The sequence below is a fragment of the Ochotona curzoniae genome, unplaced genomic scaffold (assembly GCF_017591425.1).
Source record: "Ochotona curzoniae isolate NIBS_2020 unplaced genomic scaffold, NIBS_Ocur_1.0 contig_908, whole genome shotgun sequence".
In the NCBI taxonomy this organism is placed as follows: Eukaryota; Metazoa; Chordata; class Mammalia; order Lagomorpha; family Ochotonidae; genus Ochotona; species Ochotona curzoniae.
Genome location: NW_024466607.1, coordinates 4538024 through 4561132, shown reverse-complemented (window position 1 = coordinate 4561132; position 23109 = coordinate 4538024). Strand labels below are relative to the sequence as shown.

Genomic DNA, 23109 nt, shown 5'->3' with positions numbered 1-23109 from the left:
ACCCCCAAACCCCAACCTTCCTTCATTCTCACACTCGGGGGGCTGCCCAATCCCGGCCTGTGAAGCTCCTATGAGCTGAAATAAACCTTTCCGCTCACAGACTCCTCCCCCAAGTCACGGTAACAGACACAAGAACATCTCCGCCACTCATTTTCCTTCTCTAAACACCCAGCTATCTTGTTTAGTAAAACCATTAACAATACTTTCTACCTAACTTCAGGGTTTATAGTACTGTTCTAAGCTCACGGTAGGGACCTGGATTTAACAGAAGTACCAAGCGGGCATTATGAACACCACCGGCCAAGACCTCAGGACTGTGTATTTGAAATCAAAATGGAGTGCTCGCTTCAGCAGCACATATATGAAATCAAAATGGAGCCAACGTAGCTCACTGCGAACTGCAATGACCTTTAGTGTCAACAGCACCCAACTCTCATGAATCAAGGGCCCAGCCTAACTGACACAGAGAAACCTCCAAGATCGGGGTCTGGTTGTCACAGATGGCACCAAGGCTGGAGCCTGGACCTGAGAAAAGCCAGGCATGGGCTGCCCAGCAGAGACAAGCAAGGAATGTGTGGTCTTTCCTCTCACTCTGCAAGCTACTGTAAACTGCCCCATATAAATTGTGTATTTGCAGTTTGTGGTCGCACTCTGGTAAGGGTGGCGGTCCCATCTGGTCAGCTGCCTCGCCTCTTGCCGGAGTCCAGCTCCAGCTGAGTTCGGAACTCGCGAAGGGTGCGTGGATGAGGCGCAAAGAAAGGAGATGGACCACTAGGAACTCTTGATCATCATAATGGACCACGCACAAAAGCTGTCCGCTTTATTTATACAAAATCAGTCAAACTCTGGCTCAGACTTTTTACGTCATGGTCAAGTGGTATTTCTAAAGATAACTCTGCCATATCTTTCACCTAAGGCTAGGATGTTAACCACCTTGTGCCTGGCACCTGGCACCTGGCTAGGAAAAAGTTCTCAATAGATGGTGCATATCAATCACTAACACATTCCTACCACAATTACTCTACAGCTTGGTCTTGAGACAGTCAAGGAAGGAAGGGACCTAAAAGATCAAAGAAAGAGGGAAAGAATAGATTCCCACTACACCTGAAAACAGAACACCCTTGATTAGCATAGGATCAAAAGGGGAGTTAGCACCCTTGATTAGCATATTGCCATAGGATGCAGCTGTAACAACAATAACAGCTTTTTGGCTAAAAAACCGGCAACAGCAACATCAGCTTCTAAGCTCCCATTGATATTTAACAGTAACTCCGCAGAGGCAGACAATGCTTAAATAGATTACAGAAATCTCAATGGGGTTGTCCGGTGTCCATGCAAAGGGAGGCAAAGCTGCATTCAGGTGTTGTAGAGACATCCACCGGGCCTTGCCACACAGCGGGACATTCCTTGCGGCCTTGCCTGCAAAGGAACGATACTCTTCACACCTTCCTGTCTTCCACATCCATCAGTTGGACCCCAGCATCCTCTCACTGTAATGAAGCTTTGCTGCAAGTGGCACTGTTGAATGTGGATACCACAGGGCAAGATCACTGTTGCCCTCTTCCTCCCCAAAGAGGACAGACCGGGCTTTCCTAAGTCTTCTTTGGAAATCATTCGATCTAATTGTTCAACAAGCATTATTTCCCCAAAAGAAAATACAAAGGAGTACAACATACATTTTCTCTTATGAAAGATTAGAAACAGTTTAGCATACGCAAACAATGAAGTAATAAAAACAAAACATCAACGCACAGCTACTTCAGCATTCATTAACCATGCCAACAGCTACCCTTTAAAAAGCAGCTTCACTCACAGGGCCTCCTGCTTCTAATCTGCACTACCTCTCCACCTAGGAAACCCGTGACTCCTGAGCCAGAAAAGAGCTCAAGAATGAAGTAGTTACCGAGCTGAAGCTGACGCTGGCCGGGTTTCAGAAGAACGCCTGCTGTCTTCAGAAGCCTCACAAAGACACTGTCGCTGTCGTCAGCTTTCTCAGTAGCAAGAAATGTCTTTGTCTTTTTGGAAAGTTGTTCCATGCCTTCTGAAAAATGGGTGATATCTTCAATGGCAAGACACAGATTCAAAAGGAAACAGGAATAATAACTCCGAGACATCAATGTGTTCTTGAAGCATTATACCGGAATTGGCTCTCTCTAAAAACTGTCGGCAACAAATCAGTCAACCAATCAATCGCCAAATAGGATTACTCTCACCCATGGAGTTTGCACTTGAAAAAAATCACAATCTTCTATTGAAAAAAACAGTTACTTTTAAAATAACAACAACAAAATACTTACTGTAAGATTCGTCACCAGGAAACCAAATGTAAGATTCATTGACCACCAGGGAAACAATACTCAGCCGATTATATAAAAAGAATTTAGATGGCCTTTACTCCGGGGAACCACGGTCACGGGCTTCCCTCCCCGCACAGCAGGAAGACAGACATGAAGGAGAGGGCTGCAGAGGAAGGAGGGCCAGGAAGAGAGGTGCAAGGGGGTCTTAACCCCCTCTTGCTACTGAAGCTTCTGGGTTGCAGCCTGAGGTTGGACCGGAAGTAAGCTCTGCCCTCCCCCAGTTACCAGGGCAACCATCATTCATCCTTCTTGAAATTTATTTATGGAGTTTTATTAATTTGAAAAGCAGAGCAGTAGAGACAGAGAGGGAAGAGGGAGGGAGGAAGGGAAAGATGCTCCATCTGCTGGCTCCCTCCCTCAGCGGCAGCAAGAGCCAGGAAAGGGTCAGCGTGAGGACCAGTGTTGGGAGCTCCACTCAGATGTCCTCTGAATGGCAGGGGCCCAACACTGAGCAGTCATCAGCAGTTACACGGGGAGCATGCCCGCAGGCAGCTCCAGCAGACCTGCGGATGGGACTCACCCCGAGCACTGATACAGGATATCAAGCAGCAAGCCAAGCACCCTAAAATGAACCACTTTTGACAACAATCATGGAGCTGTTTTCCACTCAAATCCCAAGGCATCCAGTGTCTTTGCAGCATTGTCTTTCATCACTGTGCTGGAATCACTAGGAACCTAATTAAAACGCTATTCCCAGCCATAGTAGAGCATGACCAAGTCCAGATCCTAAGCACGGGTTCTGGAGGTCTGAACTTTGGGCATTCTGACGCAGACCAAGCTGGAGCACGCAAGACCTGGACGCAGGCAGAGAACACAGCAGGCTCTCCAGCATCCTGCGTTTGAGGCAAAAGTCCAGACTGGCTTCAGTGCAAAGCTTCCAACCCACAAAAACAAAGGGCACAAGTCTGGAAGAATAGACACTGAGCCCCTGGGCAGCCCCTGGTGCCACGGGAGGCCTGGAACTCTGGCATCCCACAGGACAGTTCCTGAGACCACGTCTGGGCTCAAGTGCAGGGTCCCTGCCACCACCGTGCAACCTGCAGCGAGCTCCTGAGCTCCAGCTTCAACTCTGCCTAGTCGGGGCAGAGGGTATTATGGGACAGAATCTCAATTTCTCCCTCTTTCTCCTGCTCTGTCTTACAAATAAGTAAGTGAACTTTTTAAAAAAGGGGGGGCAGGGCAAGCTGAAGGAGCTGAGAGTGGCTTATCTTGGCGCAAGCAAGTCCCCAGGTTATCTTTCCTTCAAATCTCCCTCAGTTTGTAAATTGTGGCAGAAGGTGCCCTTAACACCAAGGCCAAGCCCTCTTCTCTCCCTTTTTCCATTGATGGGCTGCTCTTACCTTCAGGCTTTCTTTAAGTTTAATTAACACAGAAAAACCAACCCTAGAGACTGCATATCCAGGCCTTTGTAACCAGAGCTTTGTCACTCAGGCTTTTTGGAATATAATAATCTGTATGTTCTAAAAGCCTGGAAGATGGCCTGGCCACAGTGTAGTTTACTAAAACCATTCCTCTCCTCTGTTAAGTGTCTTCTCTTTGTTGGATCAATCCTGACAGACACCAACAGGACAAGAACAAAGGAATGCAATCCAGCCTTCTCCTTCAATGATACAACTTCACTGTTTTTTCTGTCTTCAATTCTTCTGCCTTTAATCAAAGACTACAGCTTTCCATAAATTTAAGGTAGAAGCAAAATACAGGATTTAGGTCTCTCAGTACTGACCAAAACAATCCAAGCCCATCCAACAGATGTAACTCCGAAGTCTCTCTTTTAGGAAACAGTATTTCCAACATGATGCTCACTTTTGGTGACTCATAAATGATTCCTCCTCAGTTTAAAAGTTGTTACCATTTCTCTATATTTTATAAACTCTTTACTAGCATATTTTCCAGAGCCTCAGAATTTTATTTTATCAATCAAGACTATTCCCGACTTGGTTTTGACTATAAAGCTTTAACCATCCTAAATGCTGTTCAAGCATTTTCATCAATACTGGTTGAGGCAGGGCTGTATTCCCATGACTTAACAAAGCGTAATACTTGAGCCAACACAGTGACAGAGTACACCAACCCTCCAACTACGGTGCCAACGTCCCATGTGCAGCCCTGGGTGCTCTACTTTTTTACGATTTATTTATATTTGGGGGGGGGCAGGGGGAGAAGGTAGATTTACAGAGAGAAGAACAGAGAAAAAGATTTTCTGTCTACTGGTTCACTCCCCAAATGACTGCCATATCCAGGAGCCAGGAGTTTCTTCTGGATCCTCTGGGTCTCCCATGTGGGTGCAGGGTCCCAAAGTAGGGAGCTAGAAGGGAAATGGGGCAGGCGGGACATGAACGGTACCCAGATGGAATCCTGGTGGATGCAAGGCAAGGTTTTAGCCACTAGGCTATTGCAGCGAGCCACTTCTGATCCAGCTCTCAGCTTATGGCCTGGGAGAGCAACAGCGGAGGGCCCAAGTACTTTGTACCCCTACACCCATATAGGAGACCTGAAATAAGCTCCTGGCTCCTTGCTTCAAACCAACCCAACTCTGGCACTTGTGGCTATTTGGGGAGGGATTTCAGCAGCTAGAACACCTCACTGTCCCTCTGAAACTCTTTCAAGTAAAATAAAAAGTAAAATTTTTTTTAAAGTATAATACTTCAATCAACAAGTTGGTACTGTCTTTGTGGAGTTGATGAGTACAATAAATGAAAAGACCTTTTAGGGTCCCTCTCGGGGTCCTGCCGCTCCTTACACGGCAGGGCGGCAGTTTCCTGGCCTATCGGTGTGACTTGCAACGGGCTCCTTCCAGTGTAGAACACAGTCAGAGCATTTATCCAGAACTTTACTTTTCAAGGCAGGAAGGGTGACCACAGAATCTTCCTTTGGGAGAGAATTATGCTGTATCTTTGTGTCCCAGCACCCAGCTGATGCACAACAGAGCTCCTGTTTAAAGCACTCATTTCCCCAGGACATGCAGGCTGAGGGCAGAGGCTGTGATCTGGTCCCAAGTCCTTCCCCCAGGAAGCCTTAGTGACTTGCATTGCTTACAGGAAACAAGGCGAAAAGGACTAGAAACTTACTAGAGGCATCTTCCGGCAAGTTATCTCTGCCCTCTGATTTTGAAAGCTTCCTTCTGGAAACCATTTTGACCCAAGTCTTCTGTAGTTAAAGTCTATCCTAGAGAAAAACCAGAGACCAGAAGTTACCCTCTAGAAGTATAATCTAAAACTTTTATAGCTAAAGTTTTGCGGGGTTAGAGCAAAATCATGCCAAAAAAAGTCTAGGAGTCTTTATTAACCAAGCTTGGTGATAACAGGGCCCACTAGAAATAGCAAATCACAAGTCCATATAATTGAAACCGCAAGAGAAACAAATGGTCATTTCCCTGAAGTCCACCCGTTAAACTGAAGACCTATGTCCCAACTTTTCCAGCAATATAAATCATCCTAAAAGACATGCAGCAAACAACCTGGACACACTTACAAAGCTGCAGACATTCACCTTTCCCTGGCTTCTCTGCCCACATTCCATTACTGCCAGGCCTCACCTCCCCCGGAACTCCCAATAGTACACAAATTAGAGATACAAAGCATCTTAACATTAACATCTTCACTGACTCGCTCAAGTAGCGAACAGAGTGTGATGAATACAGACACACAAGGTCCATGCTGAGGGGTTACCTGTCCTCGGAGGGAGTCTGTGGGAAGCCAGAGAAAGACAAGAGTGGGAATGCCAGAGGAAGGAAGCAGGCGACCAAGAGTGAGCACTTCCTATCAGGGACCTTCATGGGAGGCTTGCAAGGGGCGTGGTTGCACAACAAAGCAATACCGCCCCGTCTCAGGTTCCAGGCGATGATAGGTGAGCATCACAGGTGGGCAGGAGGCAGCACACAGGTGATGGTAGGAAAGTGCCTTCCAAGCTCTTGACCCTGAACTAGCTACCTACCCTACAACAAAACTATATCCAAAACCACCAGGCTTCTGTTCGTCTCCACAGGAATGTCATTCATATGCTGGTGCTGAACAAATTTCAACCTTTCCACTTGGTCAAAGGCTCCTTCTTTTTATTTTGTTTGTTTGTCTAATTTTTATTGGAAAGTCAGATATACAAAGGAAGAGAGACAGAGAGGAAGATCTTCCATCCAATGATTCACCCCCCAAGTGAGTGCAACAGCTGATGCTATGCCGATCCAAAGCCGGGATGCAGGAACTTCTTCCGGGTATCCCACACAGGTGCAGGGTCCCCAGGCTTTGGGCTTTCCCAGGCCACAAGCAGGGAACTGGATGGGAAGTGGAGCTGCCGGGATTAGAACCGGCGCCCATATGGGATCGTGGAGCTCAAGGAGAGGATTTTAGCTGCTAGGCCCAGCCCCTTCTTTTTAAACCTGTCTTAGCCTCCTGGCTGTTTCCCAGCCTTGCAAGGAATTCAACGCAAAACAGGGCAGCAACTTCACTTCTTGCCTCACAGGAAAGAATTTTCATGCAGACTTTAGTTTGCAAAATATGATTTATTTAGGAAAAAAAGAATCCTGTCTTAATGACAAGAGGGGGTTCCAAGGGAGGAAATGGTGTCTTTTATGCAACATCTCAGGGAGGGGTCTCGTGAGGCACCCCAAGGACTAATGTCTACCAGCTTGCTGAGAACCGAAAGGGTGCACCTCGTGGCTTCCTCTTCTCATGTGAAGGTGAGCTGAAGACTAAAGTGCCATTCCTTTGACAATGCCCAGAGGTGAGATCAGAGTGGGCCAGTTGCCTTGCTTTTGACAAAAGATCTAAGAGCTGGGGGTTGGTAAGTTGATTCCGTCCCTTTGTTCCCTTTGTTCCCTCCCCAGATGGAGACAGACAAGACCCTCACCTCAGGGAGTTTACAGCTCAACAGTTATGCAAATGCTATGAAAGGACACAGCCCTAGGAGGGCTTGCCAACAAAACTGGCCCAGCCGGGGTGGAGGGGTGTATAAAAAATGGGACCAGGATTGGTAAGCAGGTACCTGTGGACCCACAGAGGCTGGGGTTGGTAGCAATCTCACACCTTGTCCAGGCAGAGCAGCACCCACTGCGGTCTGCAGGTCATGGAGGAGCCGGAGGGGCAGGGCGGGCCTGGGAGCCAGGGTGAGCCTGGACACTCTCCCATTCCAGATTACATGGCCTGTCCTTCAGGGAGTTCGCCGCCCCAGCTTCCCTGTTCCTCAGCACACAACCCAGAGCCCCAATTGCATCACACAGACTAGGGGGCACGGAGGGGACCCCCATGGGAACAGAAGCTCCCTGCCACTCAGCTCAGTGGGCTCTCTTTCCCGGCGGTTATAATTACCATCACTGAGGTTGGGTGGCAGGGCAGGAAAACCACCGCTTGCTAATAACACACACTGCTCCTATGCTTTATGCTGCAGGAACTCACTCGGGACCCATGGCAGCTTGGGGCTTTTGCTTTTCAGGTAAGGACCACTGTTACCCTCAGTCATGGGCTGGCTCGGGCAGTGGTTCTGGAACCCACTCTCTTTATTACCAACGTGAAAGAACAGGAAACATTTGTGGGGGAGGAATTAAGAGGTCAGTTTATTTTGGTGCAAAATACTTAAGTCCATAGAATTCTCATGAACTTTTGGAAGATCCCAGATGTATGCGCCGGCTTCTACTGCAGTGGGCAGAGGGGCAGTGAGAAGGAACTGACACAGGGTTTCCCCAGGACAGCCCGGGGCTGGCTCCCCAGCTCCCCAGCTGCACCCAGCCCCCGACAAGGGAACCCGGAAGGAGCTCCCAGCTCCAGTCAGCCTCTGGAGCAGCCTCGGGGCATCTGGGCAGTGAACCGGAGCATGGGCAATCTTCCTCTGCCTCTTCCTTTCAAAGCAGTGACAAATGTATTTTGAAAGCTCTTTAAAATGGCTAGGAATATCTTCAGGAACGTTAGGACGAGCTTTAAAAGGCGAGGTTGCTGACAGAGGGGGAGCTTTTCCAAGCCCTAGCCCACGCCCCAGATGGCCACGCAGGCCAGGTGGGAGTGAGTCCCCGTGGTGCAGCGGCCCCGTACCGTGCCCATCCTTCAGGGTTTTCCCAGGCGCAGGAGCAGGGAGCTGGGCCGGACACGGACAGCCCTGGGGAGGGACGCCAACGGGGTGTCACACCCCGAGGACGCGGAACGCCTACTGACTCCCCGACACGCCTGCGAGCACGAAGGGCAGCGCCGACCGTCTGGCCCGGGTCACCGTCTTCGTTTTACCGAGCCCAGGGCAGAGGGAGCCGAGGTGGGGCGTGCGCGCCGCCGACCCCGCCGACCCCGCCGACCCCGCCGCCCCACTCACCCTCCGAGGAGCCGTCGCCGCTCGCCGTCTTCGACTTTCCCGCCAGCCGCGCCGTCCCTCTGACGTCTGCCAGGCGCGCCGGCCCGTGACGTCAGAGCTCTGCGCCGGAAGTGGGCGGTGCTGGGTGCCTGCGGGAGGTCGCTCTCGAAGTCTCGGGAGGGTGGGCTACACACCCGGCGCCGGTCGGGCTGAGGGGCGTGAGAAAACCGAGCGAGCGCTAGGAGTCGGGAAACGGGGCTATCCGCAGGTGGGATGGCGGGGCCGGAGCTGCTGCTGGACTCCAACATCCGCCTCTGGGTGGTCCTGCCCATCGTTATCATCACTTTCTTCGTGGGCATGATCCGCCACTACGTGTCCATCCTGCTGCAGAGCGACAAGAAGCTGACCCAAGAGCAGGTGTCCGACAGGTCAGCGCCATGCTCCTCCCCGGCCCCCGTGTCCCTGGGGGCTGCCCCTCTGCGCCCCGGGTGGGCGTGGGAGTCCGCCCTCTGGCCGGGTTGCGGGCGGTAAGCAGGTGCTTGCCTGGAGGCTGGCTGTCGCCGGGCCGGGGGCTGGGACCCTCCCTTCCGCTGCCAGCCGCGTGGCAGCGCTCCGGTGCGGATCCTGGCCGGTGCCCCTGTAGCTCCAGAGGCTCCACGACCCTGCCTTTCCATGAACAGGTTGACATATTTATTTGGAACAGTTACACTTTAGACCGAGTGATCTTTGGGTCTCTGGCTGCTGGTAGTTCAGAAGTTCCTCTGAATTAACAACATATGTCGGTAGAAAAAGCTAACTGACAAGAAATGGTAAGGCGGTAATGGTGTGAGTGCTGAATGGGAATGAAATGCTGCTTTATCATTTCCAATTGTTCTTTCGAAATGGGCTGCCAATAATTCAGCGTACATTCGTGTTTACAATTGTTTAAAATTCAGAGAGACAGTAAGATCAGTACTGTGGTCCATTTTATAGAAACTGCGGCTTAGAGAGTTTACATCATCACACATAGTGACATTCAGGATTTTATTTGTTTATTTACTTGACAGCATGTATTCCCATGTGCGGTGGTTCTGCCCTGATGCCCTCCCCAAGCTGGGTGACGGGCTAGGTTGAAATGGCAGGGCAGTAACTGGTGGAGTCTGTGGCCCTGGGGGCACGTCGGCATCTAGTCTTCCAGTTCCCAAGGTTAGCGCTCCCTTTGGTGCACCACCGTGGCAACTTGGTAATTTTTCTGTGGCAACAGTTTTAGAACTGACCAAAACCATCCCCCTAAATGCACTTTAAAAACTAAAGCTTTATTCTGAGGAAACTTTTTTTTTCCCTTTACACGTTATCAAACCTTTACCTTTTCTGACCAGCCCAAGGACTCATTTTTCGCATCAAAGGTTTCTGTAAGATATGCTGAGGTCCAAGAACATGTGGCTTTTATCCTGGCCTGAAGTACGGGGGCTTCGCGCGTATGGGCTAAGCTCACTGAGTCAGGGTCCCAGGACTTCGATTACTGACCCCCGATCCACAGAACTGTTGGCAGAGAGGAAATCTAGCTAATTCTCTGTTCACCGTAGTGCCCGGAATGGGCCTTTTACTGGTGGCCTGGCTAGCAAGGTGCCCGCACACGGCTGCCTGCCGAGGGGCTCAGAGGAGGTACCACCCAGCTCTGTCCCAGTGTGAGCGACGCAGAGGGAAAACAGCAGGGGGATGTGCTGGGTGCACAGGGGTCATTTTACATGAGATAATATGTTTTTAAAGTCTGTTTAGGGCCCGGCACAGTAATCTAGCAGCTAGAGTCCTCGCCTTGCACTGGGATCCCATATGGGCACTGGTTCTAATCCTGGCAGCTCCACTTCTTCATCCAGCTCCCTCCTTGTGGCCTAGGAAAGCAGTCAAAGACGGCCCAGTGCCTTGGGACCCTGCACCCACATGAAAGACCCAAAAGAGGCTCTGGGCTCCTGGCTTCAGATTGGCACATCCAGCAGTTGCGGTCACTTGAGCAGTGAATCATCAGACGGATCTCCCTGTGTCTCTCCTCCTCTCTGCATATCTGACTTTGCAATAACAATAAATAAATCTTTTTTAAAAAGTCTGTTTAAAACCACTCACCATTCCCCCTTTGCTGCAAAGACTATATTCTTTTTTTTTTTTTTAAGAATTTTTTTCTTTTTTAAAAGATTGTTTTTTTTTAATTGTAAAGGCAGATTTACAGAGAGAAGGAGAGACAGAAAGATCTTCCATGTGCTGGTTTACTTCCCAAGTAGCTGCAACGGCCAGAGCTGAGCTGATCTGAAGCCAGAAGCTCTTTTGGGGTCTCCCATGTGGGTGCAGGGTCCCAAGGGTTTGGGCCATCCTGGATTGCTTTCCCAGGCCACTAGCAGGGAACTGGAAAGAAAGTGGAGCAGCCAGGATACGAACCTGCTCCCATATGGGATCCCAGTGCATGCAAGATGAGAACTTCAGCTACTAGGCTAAGCGCTGGGCCCTGCAAAGACTGTATTCTTATCCAGATCCCGAGAGCCTCAGCCCTTGCTTTGTCTCCCCTCCCGCTGTGTCCCCTGGCCTCGGCTCTCTTTCCAGCCCTAGTGTGGCTCCTCCTCTGGACCTCAGAGATGGGGTGTCCTCCTGCTGCAGGGTCTTGATGGCCTCGAGCACTCCCTGGAGTGATCCCCACGCAGCCCTAAGGCTCCCACACAGTCCTGTGTCCTGAGCGAAGCTTCTCTCCAACTGCCTGCCTGGGCCAGCCAGCTGTTGCTGTAGGACATTCTTGGGCTACCAGCCCATGCTTCCTGAAGCTCCCGTTAGTTCCTGGGATCAAGTGATTCACTCCTTTCTCCCACAGTAGCCTTTAACTTTGATGAGATGCTTAGATTCTGACCAGTGGGTAGTAGTTGTATTGGTTTTGCTTGCTTTAGTTTTACAGCTTAATCAGAATCAAAGCAATCTGCCATCTACTAGTTCACTCCCCAAATGGTTTCAGTGGCCAGGGCTGAGTCAGGCTGAAGCCAAGAGCGTCATCCAGTTCTCCCATGCAGGGACAGGGGACCAAGTACCTGGGTCATCTTCCATTGCTTTCCCAGGCCACTAACCACTAACCACACTAATGACCAGGTGTGCACTCACCACCAGGCACTTCCGTTGACTAATTTAGTCAGCATTTACCGAGTGCCTGCTACCAAGCACGATCTGGCTGGCGTGTCTGCACTGGCCGTGCACTCCCAGCTGCCTGCGTCAGTGCATTCACCGCTCTGTGCGCTGAGGACCTCATTCCCGCGCATCCAGCTTCCGAGCATGGTCCAGCTGCTGTGCCTCTCGCTGGGAGAACGTTCCTGCTTGGCTCGTAAGGAAGGAAGAAGCACCCGAGTATAATGTCCTAAATCAGGAGCCTTTTTCAGAACCTCAATCCCCTCTGAAACCGGCCTAGCTGAAAACCTGAGTGTCAGGCCAAAGACAGCGGTGTTAGGACACGGCTTTGGAAAGTTTCCACACTGAACCAGCGCCAAGTAGGCTGCCACGTGCTCAAACAGGTCTGCTGCTTTGCTTTCACTCTTTCTTCTGGTGTCCCACTTCTTACACTCCCATTGTCTTGGTTGTGTTTTTCAGTCAAGTCCTCATTCGAAGCCGAGTCCTCAGGGAAAATGGAAAATACATTCCCAAACAGGTACTCATTGATCTTTGATTCACCACTGGGGACAGGAGACAGCTGGATGTTTTAAAAGGGCCTCTTTGGAGAGTGCTGGAGGTTGGCAGTTTGGTAATGAAGCTGTGGCCTGGTGCTGGCAGCTGTCTTCGGAACCTCCCCCTTGCTGGGAAAGTGGTTTTTAAATGTGACTCAGTGTCAGCTCAAGGCGTGCCAGTGACTTCCGAGGGCTCCCCAGGCCTCTGGGGACTCATTGGCCAGGGTGCTGTCTGTTCTCAGCCTTACAGAGCTTTTTCTTCCCTGCTAGTCATTCTTGACACGGAAATATTACTTCAACAACCCAGAGGATGGATTTTTCAAGAAAACCAAGAGGAAGGTGGTGGCCCCGTCTCCGATGACCGGTGCGTACACTGCCTGCCATGGCCCTCAGGGAAGACAGGTCAGGAGGTAGCTAAGGGACCAGAGAAACCCTCCACTGTGGGGATAAAATGACTCTAGGGTAAAAAGCAGATGTTCAGCTCATGGAGTGGGGAGGCCTGAGCCATAGTCCCTGTTGGAATTCTCTGGGACCCAGGGCTCTGCACTGCATACAGCTTTCCAGCCCTGGTTCCCACCAAGCTCTGTCCTCTCGCTGAGCCCAGGGCTGCCCCGCTGCTACCGGAGGGGGAAGTGGCCGTGCTGTCTGCGGCAGCTGGGCCTGCTGGACCCGATGCTCAGTCTACCATACAGTTTTTGCAGATTTTTTTTTTACTCCCGCTGAGGGCACACATTAAGACTGCAACAAAGTGGTACATTGTTCTGTGTGGCCTCTCCTCTGTAGTGCCCAGGTGTTCACATGGTGTGACCAGACATTATAAACCCATGCAGGGGCCCTAGTGTTCATTTCAGTGACTCTTTTAAGAACATGTAAGAAACAAAATGCCAGAAGTTGCATGAAAACACTCGCCCTCACTAAGAACTATGGAGTGAACACAAGATGACCTGGGACTGGCATGGGGCATGGCAGACAGTGCCTGGTAGAGATCCAGCAGCTCCACTCCCAGGCCAGCTACCTGCAGGTGCAGATGGCTGGAGCTCTTGGCTCCTGACTTCTGGGGAGGTCCAGCCGAGGCTGCTGTGGCCATTTGGGGAGTGAACCAGGATGATTCATCTTTCTCTCACTCTCTACCTTTCAAATAAATAAATATTCTTTATAATACATATGTATATATATATATTTTTAAAGATTTATTGTATTTCTATGAAAGGCAGTGTGAGACAGGGAGAAAGAGATCCTCCATCTACCAGTTCACTCCACAAATGGCCAAGTTGGCCAGGAACTGCATCTGGCCCCTAGGTGGTTGACAAGGGGCTGCCCATCTGTGCTGCTTGCCCCAGGGCACCTGTAGGGAGCTGGATCATAAGCCCAGCAGCTGGGCCTCAAACTAGCACTCCAATACAGGATATAGATGCCTTAAGCAGCAGCCCTACCTATGGTGCTACAACACCGACCCCAGTGAATGAAACCTAACAGAAAAAGATAGCCTTTTAACCCATTGAACTGTCAGAGAGAAGACTGGCCAAAGCCACCACTGTCATGGTCAGGGGAAGTGAGGCCCTGTCACTGGCATGAGTGCCAGTGGCAGGGCCTCACTGAAGGACAGCCTGGCACCGGCTCTCGGTTTTAAAAGCATGGGTACCTTGACCCAGCCGTTCTCTGGCACACACATTAGAACCCTATCAGATGTTCAAAATATCAAGGGAGAGATACTGCACTAGCGTGGTGAAGCATCTGCAAGTTATGTAATGGTTTATAACTAAGAGGCAGGCACTGGTGCTATGGTGCAGCACACTAAGCCACCATCTGCTGTAGTTCTGTTCCTGACTGCTCCATTTTCAATCCAGCTCCATGCTAATGGCCTGGGAAAACAGTGGGACATTGCCAAAATGCTCGGGCCCCTGCCCACAGGGGAGTCCCAGACTAAGTCCCTGACTCCTGGCTTCAGTCTTGCCCAGCCTCGGCCATTGCTGCCATTTGTAGAGTGAACCACTGGGTGGAAAATCTCTCTGTCTTTCCCTCCCTTGCTATAACTGTGCCTTTCAAATAAATAAATCATTTCTAAAAAATTAACACAGTATCCCTTTGCCCTTTGTGTGTGTGTGTGTGTGTGTGTGTATAAAATGGAAAGGTGTGTAACATAAATGTGGAAAGAGACTAGGCTCAGCAGAATTGTCTACAGATGTTTGGTTTGGTTTGAGAGCCGCCTGGCAGCAGAAGTGAGTGCTGCCAGTGACTTGTGCTCTTGTTGCAGATCCCACCATGCTCACTGACATGATGAAGGGCAACATTACAAACGTGCTCCCCATGATCCTCATCGGCGGCTGGATCAACATGACGTTTTCAGGCTTTGTCACAAGTAAGTCGCCAGCCCAGCCAGCCTCCAGTTGGCCTCCTGTGTGTTCCCTTCCAGCGTCTGCTCGAAGAGATCTAGGTAGGCTGAGGTGCTAGTAGTGGCCCTGGGCCTGAGGATTTTCATTTCTAGTTTCCTAAAGATACTCTTTTGGGAGGAGGGATGTTAATGGGCTATGATTTTGTGGCACTTCTTGCAAATGAATCCCGAGTATATCATATATGATACTTGTCTTCTCACTCATGAGACAGGCTGAGTGGAGAGGCAGCTCATGTCTCCTCTGGTGTCCCAGCCAAGTAGCAGCAGAGCAAGGCTCCCTTGGATGTGACATCATGTTTCAGGGGCCACTGACTTACGTGCTCGCCTCCTTCCGTGAGAACTGGGGGGCTTCTTAGCTGGGCCCTGTCCATGCGTGTCCCATGTAGATTCCCTGACCGCTGGTGCTACGCTGTAGGCACAGCTCAGTTTGAGTCTCTGCTTCTGGAACAGCCCAGAAGCCCATGTTACTACAGGAAACCCAAGCAGAGAGCTATATGGAGGACTTTGTCTTCAGAATTCGTCACAGGTGTCCTTGTGGAAGCCATTCTGTAGAAGCTGTGGTTGGCCCAGCATGCCCACCGCCTTGGGAGCTCGCAGACCTTCACACTCCACTGCTCTAAACCTGAGCCCTTCCTCTCCGCAGCTAAGGTCCCGTTCCCGCTGACCCTGCGCTTCAAGCCCATGCTGCAGCAAGGAATCGAGCTGCTCACCTTAGATGCTTCCTGGTGAGAACCTTTGCTTTTATTTAAACAAAACAGAAGTACATGAATAACAGTTTCCACCTCTCAGGAAACTCCTCTGAAAGTGCCAAGGCTGGATTGTGGCAACTTGTTATTTGTATTTGTTTTATGCATTTTGAAGACAGAGTTACAGAGAAGCAGAGAGAGAGCTATCTTCCGTCCACTGGTTTACCCCAAACAGCCACAGCAGCTCGGCTTGGAGCTTCATGTCCCATCTCCTGTGTAGCTACAGGGGATCAAGCGATTAGGCCATCTGCTGCTTTCTGAGGCAACAGGAAGCTAATTGCTTCCCTCAGCTCCGGTCAGTGCCAGGCGCTCTTGTGTTTTACCCACATAACGATCCTGGGACATCTGCTGGATTGCACCACAGAGTCCCCCCAGATCTGGCAGGCATGTATTATTGTCACCTCCATTTGTGTATATTGGAAAAACAGAAACACACCAGGTCTGTAAAGCTCCGAGGAGAGCACAGCTGCAGGTGCAGAGCCCTGGGTACAGCTCCCCAGGGTCCCTGTCTCACTCGTGGCTTCCAATGACTGGTGTAATAGAAAAGCCAAATGGGACAAGATAGATATGGGTTGTGGGCATCAGTCTCGGTTCCTTAAGCCACTACAGTGAGAGCAGGGGGCCCGGGCTGAGCAGGTGCTGGGAGCAACTTTGCCAAGCATTGCTCTCCTGGAGTTTACTCCCAGCCTCTGCCAGGCTCAACAGAAACATCATGAGTTCCTGAGCACCTGGACAGGTGTGTGTCAGACATGTTCACCTAGACAAAGGACAGACACTGTGGCAGGTGCATCAGCAGCATCACGGCTATTGTGTGACCCAGATACTGCATCATGTGTAGGATCTTCCTACCTACCCATCATTTTTCACACTCCTCTCAGTTTGTGTTATGCACAAGCATATTCTGCGAGATCAAGCAGAAAAGCTCGGCGATAAAGTCCAAATCGTGCAAGTTTCCCCCGCAGCTGTCATCCTCAGCAGCACCTCAAACGCAGCAGCATTAGTGCTGACAGCTGCTCCTTTTTTTTTTTTAAGATTTATTTACTTACATATTTGAAGGGCTGAGCGAGAGACAGAGATAGCTTCCATCTGCTGGTTCACTCCCCAGTTGGCTACAGTAGCCAGGGCTGGGCCAGGCTGAAGCCAGCAGCTGGGATCTCCATGCTGGTATTTTCCACATGGTTAGTAGAGGCCTAAGCCCCCAGCCACCTCCACTGCCTTCCCAGGTGCACTAGCAGGGGCTCGGATTGGCTTTCCGTGGGATGCCCCTGTCAGGCTGTGCCACGTAGGCCCAGTCCGTGTTTTCTTCCACACGCTCCCATAGGAGCAAGACTGCCCTCACACTTGCATTTCCGTCTGCGTGCTTTGTCTCACTCCACCCGAATTCAGAGATTTCTTTGTTCATGCTGAACAACTTTGAGGGTAAAAACTTGCAGACTTTATTAACTTCTGAAATAACTAGATCTGGCACAGTGGTTCGAATGGCTAATCCTCTGACCGTAAACACTGGCATCCCATGTGAGCGACATTTCCTGTCCTGGTTGCTCCACTTTAATCCAGCCCTCTGGCTGTGGCCTGGGGAAGCAGCTGAATACGATCAAGTCCTTGGGCCCTGCACACGTAGGGGAGTGCCAAAGAGGCTCCTGGCTCCCGACTTAGGATCACTCAGCTCCGGCCATTACGGCCATTGGGGGCGTGAACCAGTGGATGGAAGATCTTTCCTCTGTAAATCTTCCTTACCAATAAAACTAAATAAGTCTTGAAAGGAAAAAAAAGAACTGTATATGTTGTGTTCCTTTTGCTTTGGCAGGGTGAGTTCTGCATCCTGGTACTTCCTTAATGTGTTTGGGCTTCGAAGCATTTACTCTCTGATTCTGGGCCAGGATAATGGTAAGAAGCAAGTCGGGGTCAGTAAGCAAATGCCTCCGTGGATGGACCAGCCATGGCATGTACTAACAGGACATGGCCACATGCAGACTTTATTCTTAGGTCTCTGGGGTGTTCTGGAAGAGTTAAAAATTCCAGGTGTCAGACCACAAGTCTGCATTCCCCCTGGAACCACGGCCATAGTATTTGGTTCCACAGAGCCTGACCTCCCTCCTGGGAGGGGTCAGTGTCACAGCGTCAGCCTGGCGGCACATGGCCAACCTCCTGGCCAGATTCTCCTGGCTCTCGTTGTGACTGGGACTTAGCCATCCTAAGCACACTAAGCCTCTGTGTGCTTTTCCCTCAGTAGGGACCCCCGTACCTTTACCATAGGGTTGATGGGAGAGGGTGAGGCGGGACACACAAATCTGAAATTAAGTGTAGTACATGCTTCAGTTAGCTCTCCTTTGGTTATCATTCCCATTTTTCAGGAGAGGTGAAGTGACTTTGCCAGGGTCACACAGCCAGTGCAGACAGGGCCCGTGAACTGTTGTGCAGTTCTCCAACGCACCTCCGGGCACCAGGTTGCACAGCAGGCCCCTTCTTACGAAGCCCTGGCCCTCATGTCTGTGTGTCTTCCCCGGCAGCCGCGGACCAGTCACGGATGATGCAAGAGCAGATGACCGGAGCAGCCATGGCCATGCCCACAGATACCAACAAAGCTTTTAAGGTGCGCCCCCTTGCCCTCAGCCTCCCAGCCCCTCTGTGTGAACCTGCATCTGGCCAAATGCACTTTATTCCTGGAGCACAGCGTCCAGGAAGCCGATTGGACAGTCCTGCTGCTTTCACTGACACATTCCTGTGTACTTCACACTGTACATCAAACCCTCATAGTCAAGGCACTAGGTAACCTTTTGGGGTGTTTTCATCCTGTCTAGAAACATCATAATAGATTGTACCCCAAAACTCAGTACATAACACCTTTTCATGAAGGATTCTGGATTTTTTTATATCCAGTATCAGTTTTGTGATGCAAATTCTGACTTTCACAGTGAAAATTAGAAACAGGACTTCCTCCTTCTGACCAGGGACACCTCTGAAAACTTCACAGCTAAAGTCCAACTCAGCCAAGAAAGCTGAAAGTCGTTCCCCTGCGACCAGCAACAAGACAAAGAGATCCGCTCCTGCCACCTGTGTGGGACACTGTGCCGGAAGGTCTAGCCAGGGCAGTTAGGTAAGAAGACATTCAGGTCATGCAGGTCAAGAAGGGAAAGAAACTGACTGCAGGCACGTGGTCTTAGGTGCAGAACACCCTCCGGGCCGCAGGAAGCTCGCAGGCCCGGGGCACGTGATGATGAACAGTGTTAAAGTGAATCAAGAACAACTGTGAGGAACAGGTGTAGGCAGGACACCTGCTGTCCTGTGCTTCCCGCCGGGCTGCTCCTGGAGGCTGGCATGGGCTGTGCTTGTGGCTCAGAGCTTTGGCCCCAGACCAGCTTGGCAGCTGTGGGCATCTGCGGATATAACCAGCAGAAGAAAATGCTGTCTGCCTCTCAAAGAAGTGAATAAAAAATTTTTAATTTTTTTTTAATTTCTATTTATAACAATATCAGAAAGAATAAAATATTTAGAAATAAATTAACAAAAGCAATGCCAACCTGGCATATTAAAGATTTTAAAACACGACAGAAAGAAATTAAAGACCTAAATAAATAGAAAGATATTTATGTATAAACTGGAATCTTAGGATAGCAATACTCAAATTGAAGATATAACACAGTCCTTATGAAAATTTTATCTGTGGAAATTGAGAGGATGATCCTAAAGGTTATATGAAAATGCAGGGAACCCAGAATATCCAAGAAACACTGGAGAAGATCCAGGCTAGGGAACTAGTACCTTCTGGTGCTAAAACTCTAGAAAGCTATAGTCATCAGAATAGCATGGCGGTGGCCTGACAACAGAGAGGCTTCAGCGGCAGAAGGAATCCATAAACCCAAGGGGCCAGGGATGAGGCACAGCACATTAGGCCTCTGCCTATAGTGTCCAATATGGAGCCCATTCAGTCCCAACTGCTTAACTTCCAATCCAGCTCCCTGCTAGTGCACTGGGAAAGCAGCAACAGATGTCCTCAGTGCTTGGACCTTTGCATCCACATGGAAGACCTGGATGAAATTCCTGGCTTTGCCATGGTCAGCCCTGGCCATTGTAGCCATTTGGGGAGTGAACCAGCAGATGGAAAACTGTAATTGCCCTTCAAATAAATCTTTAAATAAACAATCCCAGGCCCGGCACAATAGCATAGTAGTTAGGGCCCTCGCCTTGCACACACCAGGATCCCATGTGGTCACCGGTTCTAATCCCAGTGGCCCCGCTTCCCATCCAGCTCCCTGCTTGTGGGCTTGGAAAGCAGTCAAAGATGGCCCAAGGCTTTGGGACCCTGCACCCACGTGGGATACCCGGAAGTGCTCCTGGCTCCTGGCTTCAGATTGACTCAGCTCTAGCCGTTGCGGTCTCTTGGGGAGTGAACCATCTGACAGAGGAACTTCCTCTCTGTCTCTCCTCCTCTCTATATATCTGCCTAATAAAAATAAAGAAATCTTAAAAAATAAATAAATAAACCATCCCACACATTTATGATATGGGGCCAGGACAGTTCAAGGGTGCTAGGGAAAACGTACCTAAATGAAAAGAATGGATACCCACTTCACACCGTGTACGAAAATTAAGTCAAAGCAAGTCATAGCGCCTGGCTTCAGCCATGCCCACTGGGGTGTGACAGCAGATGGAAGCTCTCACTTGGCATCTGCCAGGAGCCAGATACTCCATCCAGGTCTTCCCACGGGTGTGGCAGGAGCTCATGCACATGGTGCGTCTTGTACTGCTGTCCCAGGCCCATCAGCAGACAGCTGTACAGAAGGTGGAGCAGCCAGGACTCAAACCATTGCTTTGATGTGGCATATAGTTGCACTGTACCACAGGGCTAGCGCCAAGACAAACTTTCGTCAAAAAAATTATATGAAGGGCCAGTGTTCGGGCACAGTGGATTAAACCTCAGCTGCGACTTATGACCCCAACGTCCCCTACGGAATGCCAGTTCAAGGCCCTGCTACTCCTCTTCCCATCCAGCTCCCTGCCAGTGCCCCTGGGCATGAGAGGAGGAGGAGTCAAGTACTTGGGACTGCCACTCATGAGAAAGGCCTGGTGGGACTTTGGCTCCTGGCTTCATCCTGGCCCAGCCATGACTGTTGAGCCCATTTGGAGAGTATACCAGTGGATGAAAAATCTGTGCGCGTTTCTCTCTCTCTAAGGCAAAGCAACAAAATTTAAAAATTTATTTATTTATTTATTATTTAAATTATTTATTTATTTATTTATTTATTTATTTAATAAAGGATTTATTTATTTTTATTGGAAAGTCAGATTTACAGAGATATAAAGAAACAGAGAGGAACATCTTCCATCTGCTGGTTCACTCCCAAAGTAGCCACAATGGCTAGAGCTGAGCCAATCCAAAGTCAGGAGCCAGGAGCATCTTTCGGGTCTCCCACATAAGTGCTGGGTCCCAGGAGTTTTGCTGGTTAACGCTCTTGGCCTTTCTCCTGGCATGAGATCGGGGCTTCTGTGGACTGTAATGAGATGCCATCATGTATCTGAACAAAAGGGTGAACAGATGACCTCAGGGCCTTTGGAGATTTTCCCAGCCACTCACATCCATGCATCTTCGACCCTGCACAAGTTGGGCCAGATGGACGCCCCTTGATGAAAGGGCTGGGGCTCACAGAGCACTGATTTGTCTCCTGCCTGTTCCTCAGGGCGGGGGTGGAACACAGAGCAGGTACCAAGAGGACCTGGGCTGACACACAGCTCACACTCTCAGCTCCGTCCATTGTGAGCTATGGGGATCTTAAATTGCTCTGCCTCCCTAGCCCCATGTCCCTGTTTGTGAGTAAAGGAAAGGGAGGGAGGCAGCAGCAGGCACCTGCTGGGACACTGAGTTGAACCAGTGGATGGCTGACCCTCAGAGGTGAGCTGCTGTGGCCAGCTCTGGCTGGCACTAACGATGCCTTCTCTTCCTGTCCCACTGTTCTCTCCCCCTGCAGACAGAGTGGGAAGCCCTGGAGCTGACCGATCACCAGTGGGCACTGGATGACGTGGAAGAGGAGCTCATGGCCAGAGACCTGCACTTCGAAGGCATGTTCAAGAGGGAGTTACAAACCTCGATCTTTTGAAACGGAGTGGGGACTTCCTGTGTCAGGAGCTTGGGACAGCACTTACCCTTGTAACTGATCAGAGTGCAAGCCTCAGAATAAAGTGGAAGGTGCCAGGGCTGGCGGGCGTGCAACCAGGCTCCTTCTGTCTGGGCTGGAGGCATGGGCAGAGTGCCAGGAGCCCTGCCGCTCTCCGCACATGCACAGCGCTCCTCTGTGGCTCCCATCACAGGAGTCGGCGAGGAGACCCCACAGGTGTGCACACTTCACACTCAGCTCGGGGGAGACTCATCACCATGTTCACTCGCCCAGTTTCTAGCCACAGTAACCATCCGCTTTCTTGGGATCCCTGCACCTTGCATTCCTTTTCTGTAGTATTTTTAAACTTTATAAAGTAATACATGTATTGCCACATATTTATAAGTTACAGATGAGCAGAATGAATCTCCCTATATTGTCTATGTAGCCTGTAGCCTGGCATAAAAAGGAAACATGGCAAAACCGTACTGGAACCAACCTGAGAGTGAGGGGCCAGAGCCGGCCCCTCTAGGCCCTCTGGGTGTGGGCCAGGCAGATGGGTGCCCCTGCAGCTCAGTAGGATTCCAAGCACCTTTGGGGCCATCCAGGACGGCCGCAAAAGGCAGGGCCTCAATCTGACTTCACAACCAGTGAAACCCATCACTGGCTGCATGTGCTATGCTAGAAATGGCAGTTTCACTGGAAAGATAGACCTCATTTCCCAGCAGCCCGGGGCAGGAGAGAGCTCACTGCCCTGTCATAAAGGGGAGAGGGCAGTTACCAGCAGATGCCCAGAGAAGGGGCCCTGGAGAGCTGTGTCTGTGGGAACAGCCGGGACAAATGGCCGGGTGCCGGCCCCACCCAGACACAGGTGTAATTTGCATGTTGAGCACTGTAATCAGGGACAAATACGTCATGACTGCAATTAAACCTTCCTGCTTTCTCTGCCTGTGTTGCTGTTGCCTCTGGTGAGTCCCTAACAGCCTTTGCCAACAGTTAGGGCCACAGCCAGCCGGTGTGGGAGCAGAGAAACCTCTGCAAGTTTCTGGTGGGGGCACAGAGCCTGCTGGTGACCCTGATGTGGCAACAGACACACTACAAGTACTCCCAAGGGCCTGTGGACGCCCAAAACAGGTATTAAAGCAGCCAGGGCTCCAAGGGAATTCACCTCTGACCGGGGCCCCAAAGGGTAGCCACACAATGCAGCCTGCAGCACTGCAGCCACAAATGTCCACAGTTCCTGGCACCCCTGAAGGCAGAAGCAGGCCAGCCCAGGCCGGTGTGCCCACACAGCACAGATGTAAGCAAGCAGGGATGAGGTGACCGCCTCCTGCACAGTGGCCCAGGAGCATTGGTGACATCCACATGGACTCCAGTGTCTCCCCTTGTAGGGAAGGAGGGGGACTAAGAGAAGTGACTGTTCAGATGCATCGTATTGTGGAGCAGCCTGGGGTGTCATGGCTGAGGGCCCAGAGCCGCCATGTCCACGCCCAGGGAGGAAAGGCCTGTGCACATTTCCTACAGCTCAGTGTGGGCCAGCGCTAAACATATCCACTCCCTGAGGGAGGCCACTTACTCAGTCAGCTG

The 23109-nt window shown here is 50.6% G+C and overlaps 2 protein-coding genes across 2 annotated transcripts in view; one reads left to right on the top strand and one right to left on the bottom strand.

The window, feature by feature from the left end:
- Positions 1-8683, bottom strand: part of FANCD2 (FA complementation group D2) — a 60287-nt gene extending 51604 nt beyond the window's left edge. Inside the window, exons 1-3 of the mRNA XM_040995181.1 lie at positions 8646-8683; positions 5426-5522; positions 1904-2041 (exon numbers count right to left, since the gene is read on the bottom strand). Coding sequence (XP_040851115.1) covers positions 1904-2041; positions 5426-5489 — 202 coding nt within the window. The 5' untranslated portion in view covers positions 5490-5522; positions 8646-8683. The remainder of the gene's footprint in view (positions 1-1903; positions 2042-5425; positions 5523-8645) is intronic.
- A 90-nt stretch (positions 8684-8773) lies between these two features.
- Positions 8774-22469, top strand: EMC3 (ER membrane protein complex subunit 3). The gene is made up of 8 exons (XM_040995180.1): positions 8774-9052; positions 12219-12276; positions 12563-12656; positions 14547-14651; positions 15328-15409; positions 17238-17317; positions 17941-18023; positions 21397-22469. Exons 1-8 carry the CDS (start codon positions 8898-8900, stop codon positions 21523-21525), a joined length of 786 nt encoding a protein of 261 aa, XP_040851114.1. The 5' UTR covers positions 8774-8897; the 3' UTR covers positions 21526-22469.
- Positions 22470-23109: the final 640 nt, after the last annotated feature.